At 44.2% G+C, this 4,414-nt stretch overlaps 1 protein-coding gene across 1 annotated transcript in view; it reads right to left on the reverse strand.

The window, feature by feature from the left end:
- Window positions 1-3,910, reverse strand: part of olfm3a (olfactomedin 3a) — a 15,955-nt gene extending 12,045 nt beyond the window's left edge. Inside the window, exon 1 of the mRNA XM_042067773.1 lies at window positions 3,477-3,910. Coding sequence (XP_041923707.1) covers window positions 3,477-3,545 — 69 coding nt within the window. The 5' untranslated portion in view covers window positions 3,546-3,910. The remainder of the gene's footprint in view (window positions 1-3,476) is intronic.
- Between the last annotated feature and the right edge of the window lie 504 nt (window positions 3,911-4,414).

The following is a 4,414-nucleotide window of genomic DNA, read 5'->3' on the forward strand; positions in this document are numbered from 1 at the left end:
CCTGATTAGGTAGGTTATTAGCTCTGATTAGGTATGAGACAAAGCACTGAAAAGCTGATTAGAAATATTTTTGGTGGCTGAAACAGAAATAGGAACTGTCACGTTGAAATTATGCATGTGAGCACAAGACCTGACATGTTGAATTTGAGAAAATCCTAATGCTGATTTGCTATTATCATATCCTTATGGAAGGTCATAGTGAATGAGTAAGTATGTAAGGGTTTTGTTGTGTTAGTTATGTGTGTAGCTACAGGACACTCTTATGAGTGCACTTCCACTCTTTGAAGTTGAAGCAAACTCCTTTTAAGCAAGTCCCTCCACTCAGCGGCCATATTGCAACGCACTTTGGGCACATATCGGGCATCTATTTCGGCCAGAACTGCACGTGCGCAAGGCTTCACAACACCAACCTCGCTCCAACCGAGCGATACCAACCAAAGCGATATCACAACACATGATTGGTATGATGTTCACAAGACACCACAATTGGCACGATGTATTCACATGTCGACTTCTGGCCGCGGGAGAGGCGTGTAGACAACTGCACATATTGATGTTGCACACCAACCCCACACAGCGCCATGTCTCCTCATTAGAAAGTCTCTGGTTAAAAGGATCCCAAAAGGATACATTCTCAATGGAAATGTATTGCGTTACACTAAAGAAGTCACAGTGTAGAGAAGTCAGGGAGATGCTTACAAGCAGTAGATGGTACCGAACAGAGGGGGTGAAGAGTTGTTTTGGTTAGATTAATGAGACAGGTGTCTCCAGGTGAGAAGTGACAGTTGGTGACGCGAGGTTGTGGTGGAAAAGGTGTTAATTTCTGTCTGAGGCAATGGAGGACAATCACAGCAGATGACCATCGATGACCTCCTCTGGCTGAACCAAACAGCCTATTAATTCACATGTCTGTCTGACTCAGATTTGATGTGTACTTGCTTCACAGCAGAGCAAAATCGCCGTTTGTTATTCGCTCTTGCTCATCAGTGAGAAAAACATCATGTTGGATTGGCTGGTCAGGGGTCAGCCTGACACTGCGTTTATGCAAGGCTTTCAGTTACCCACGGCAACGTAATTGTTTACCCCTGCCACATTGCTACACCCATCATCAGTGTAGTGAGCAGTAGCTACATTTGTATGGTGATCACTCTCTTCCACTCCAGGTAAAGGCTGACTCAGAGAGAGAGGGGGGGGGAAGGGAGAGAGAGAGAGAGAGAGAGAGAATGAGAGCGGGAGAGAAAGAGAAAGGGAGAGAGAGAGAAAGAGAGAGAGAGAGAGAGAGAGAGAGAGAGAGAGAGAGAGAGAGAGAGAGAGAGAGAGAGAGAGAGAGAGAGAGAGAGAGCAGGGGTAGACTAGTGGCTTTTTTGCCATACAATACTCGACCCTCCTGCCATAGATTGTGGGCCAGCTGAAAAAGTCACCCGTCATCTATATGTTTTATATGTGTTCCAAGGATGAGCTTGGCTTTTTCACTGTTGATTTGTGGTTTCTGGACTTATAACTGGAGGGTTGCCGGTTCGAGCCCCGACCAGTGGGCTGTGGCTGAAGTGCCCTTGAGCAAGGCACCTAACCCCTCACTGCTCCCCGAGCGCCGCCATTGAAGCAGGCAGCTCACTGCGCCGGGATTAGTGTGTGCTTCACCTCACTGTGTGTTCACTGTGTGCTGTTTGTGTTTCACTAATTCACCGATTGGGTTAAATGCAGAGACCAAATTTCCCTCACGGGATCAAAAAAGTATATATACTTATACTTATACTTTGATTTGCCCTTTACAAGCAGAGCTGTGCTACTGTATGTTAATACTTGGGAGCAGAGAAAAAGACTGGTCATGGTTATGCTTGTAAATCCCCTTTGAGCTGGATTGACAGACGGAGAGAAAGAGAGAGAGAGAGGGGGCTGCGGGGGAAATCAAGTGGCACACATAGAGTGGGTAAGCTCAGTTAAACGGCTCACTGGATGAGGAGGGAGGAGCAGGAGGAAGACCAAAAACTGATATGCACAGGGCTCGGACCTCGGACATGTAGAGAGGCTGCAATACAGACATTAAATGTGTGTGTGTGTGTGTGTGTGTGTGTGTGTTTGTGTGTGTGTGTCTGTCTGTTTGAGCAGGGGGGATGTTTAAGGGAGATTTGATTCCTTGATGTGTGTGTTTGTCTAGGCTTATGGTGTAAGACACATCTCTTCACAATGATTTAACCCTGTTGTGAAGGTTATTGTAATATGCCTGTTCTCTTTGCACATGGATCAACTAGATCCTAATTCTGTCAGAAACAAGGCATGATGGATCCAATCAAGGATCACTTTTGAGCAACAACAACTGGACATAATTAAATGGAATCAAATGCTTTGGTGATCCCACTGATTTCTGTAATTCAAATATGATTATGTAGGTCAAAGGGCAATCAGCTATTGTTCGATGGGAATTATTTTTCAGCAACATCACATGTCATTACTTGAAAGTGCTAGTTCAACTCAACATGTATGTTCTCTTCCCACAGATTCTGGTGCCGTCACCGAATATGCCCGAGCAGATAGCGTTCACAAAACTAAACTTCCCCTCATTTAATCCGTTTTACTATCAGAGCAACTAAACCTATAACTACCACCTTGAGCAAGTCCATTTCATGCCTTTATCCTAGTTAGCTATTCCTAATGGACAGACAAGCATATCTGTGTCGATAAACTGACTTCTGCCTAATCTTCTCCAGTCTCCAAACTGGCTAAACGATTTCATAGCAAGCCACAATACGCTCTTTAAAAGGATGCTCAAATTGTAAGAGAGGTATGGTACCATTCACAGACTTTTTCATTACCTCGAAAAAGCATTTCAGCACCACCGTTATAGGGGACAGCTCCACCGCGCATAGATCGCTCTTCTCTGTGCACACACAACATAACTTAACTGCAACAAGGACACGTTGCGTTATGCGTGCCACTTGTTAGCTAATGACACCATAAAGTCAAGATACTGCCAAGCTTTCGATGATTTTGTGATTATCGTGGGGTTTAAGCTACTCGTCTTCAGTACACTTATCTGCAGACTAAGAATTACTGGACATCCCGTTTTAGGTAATAGAAGTGGTAGGCTACTGCATTTGATTGTACCAAATCACACCGTATTTCACAGAACGACATCCATGAAGCATTCAGATTCACAATGTATTATTTTTCAAACGTGGCTTCATAATTAGTTTGCCTCATACAAATTGATGCTATGGGGTCCTACTGTTTCTGAGCAAAATGCGTGGAATCATAAAACCAACGCCAATCTGATGCCCAACCAACAAAACGCCACACGCATCAATTGATTTCCGATATTGTACAGAACAGTTTCGTGGTACAGCAACATAATCAAGCACATAGAGACGCTAATCTCCTAAAGTCAAGCTTGGGTCAAAACAGGAAACGAGTTTATCAACTTAGTTTTGAAACATACATAATGTCGCATTAAGACATCAAGCGTGTAGCCTACTCACCATAGAGGGATATAATCCGAAGATGATCAGGAAGAGAAGAGGGTTTAGAACAGTGAATAAAGCCTGCATTCTTTCAACAGGCAGTCACACCTTTTCTTTACGTATTCGCACCCGATCCCTCACTGCGGGACAAAAAGCGTTGCTACTTGAAAATTTCTTCCGAAAAATGCGCGCCGGCGGATAAGGACGGATAGATCCACATTCATTACCCCGTTCCGATGGCTTCTGCGTGAAGCCAATACAGAGCACAGCGTCCGCTACCTCAGAGGCGAACAGGAAAAAAAGTTTCAGCCAAGCGTTAGAATGATCAGTAGATCTGCATCTGTGCTGTGCAGAAACTCGCACGTCGGAAATGACATCATTATGTTTATACTTCACTGTGGTCTTGTCAAGGTAAAGGGTGGTCGTTTTGACCAATACCAGAAGTCACCACCCACAAGTTATTGCACTGCATTGCATTTGCAGGTAGCAGAGTTATTATAGTTTCTGTGTACTTCCATGGTTACGTCAATGGTAGATATAATGTAGGCCTAGTCCAGTTAAGTAGTATTGCCTCATTATCCCTCATTAACGGTTAGTTATTATTTAAATGGATGTAGCCTACAGGGAAAGTCATTGATAGCATTGGCATGATAGCCCTTAGGCTCTATGTTTGTCAAAACTAAGTGAGATAGTTGCTTGTAGTCCTTAATTAGGTTATTGCCTAGTCTTTTTGGCTTCGGTGGAGGATGTGCTGATGCCATGCAGGGAATCTGTTGGTATTTGTTTTTATTTTGAAATCGGAACCTGGAGGATTGTTTACTGTAGCAGCGGGAGAAATCTCGCGCGTGTCTGTTTGCTCGCTCTCCATTGCGCGGTGCTTATCAATCCATTCGTCAGAGCAGCGGTGGGTAGACAGGAATGACTGGAGTTCCGCTATCCCCATGGAGAGGGGGAAT

This window comes from Alosa sapidissima, chromosome 17 (genome assembly GCF_018492685.1).
Source record: "Alosa sapidissima isolate fAloSap1 chromosome 17, fAloSap1.pri, whole genome shotgun sequence".
Lineage (NCBI taxonomy): Eukaryota > Metazoa > Chordata > Actinopteri > Clupeiformes > Clupeidae > Alosa > Alosa sapidissima.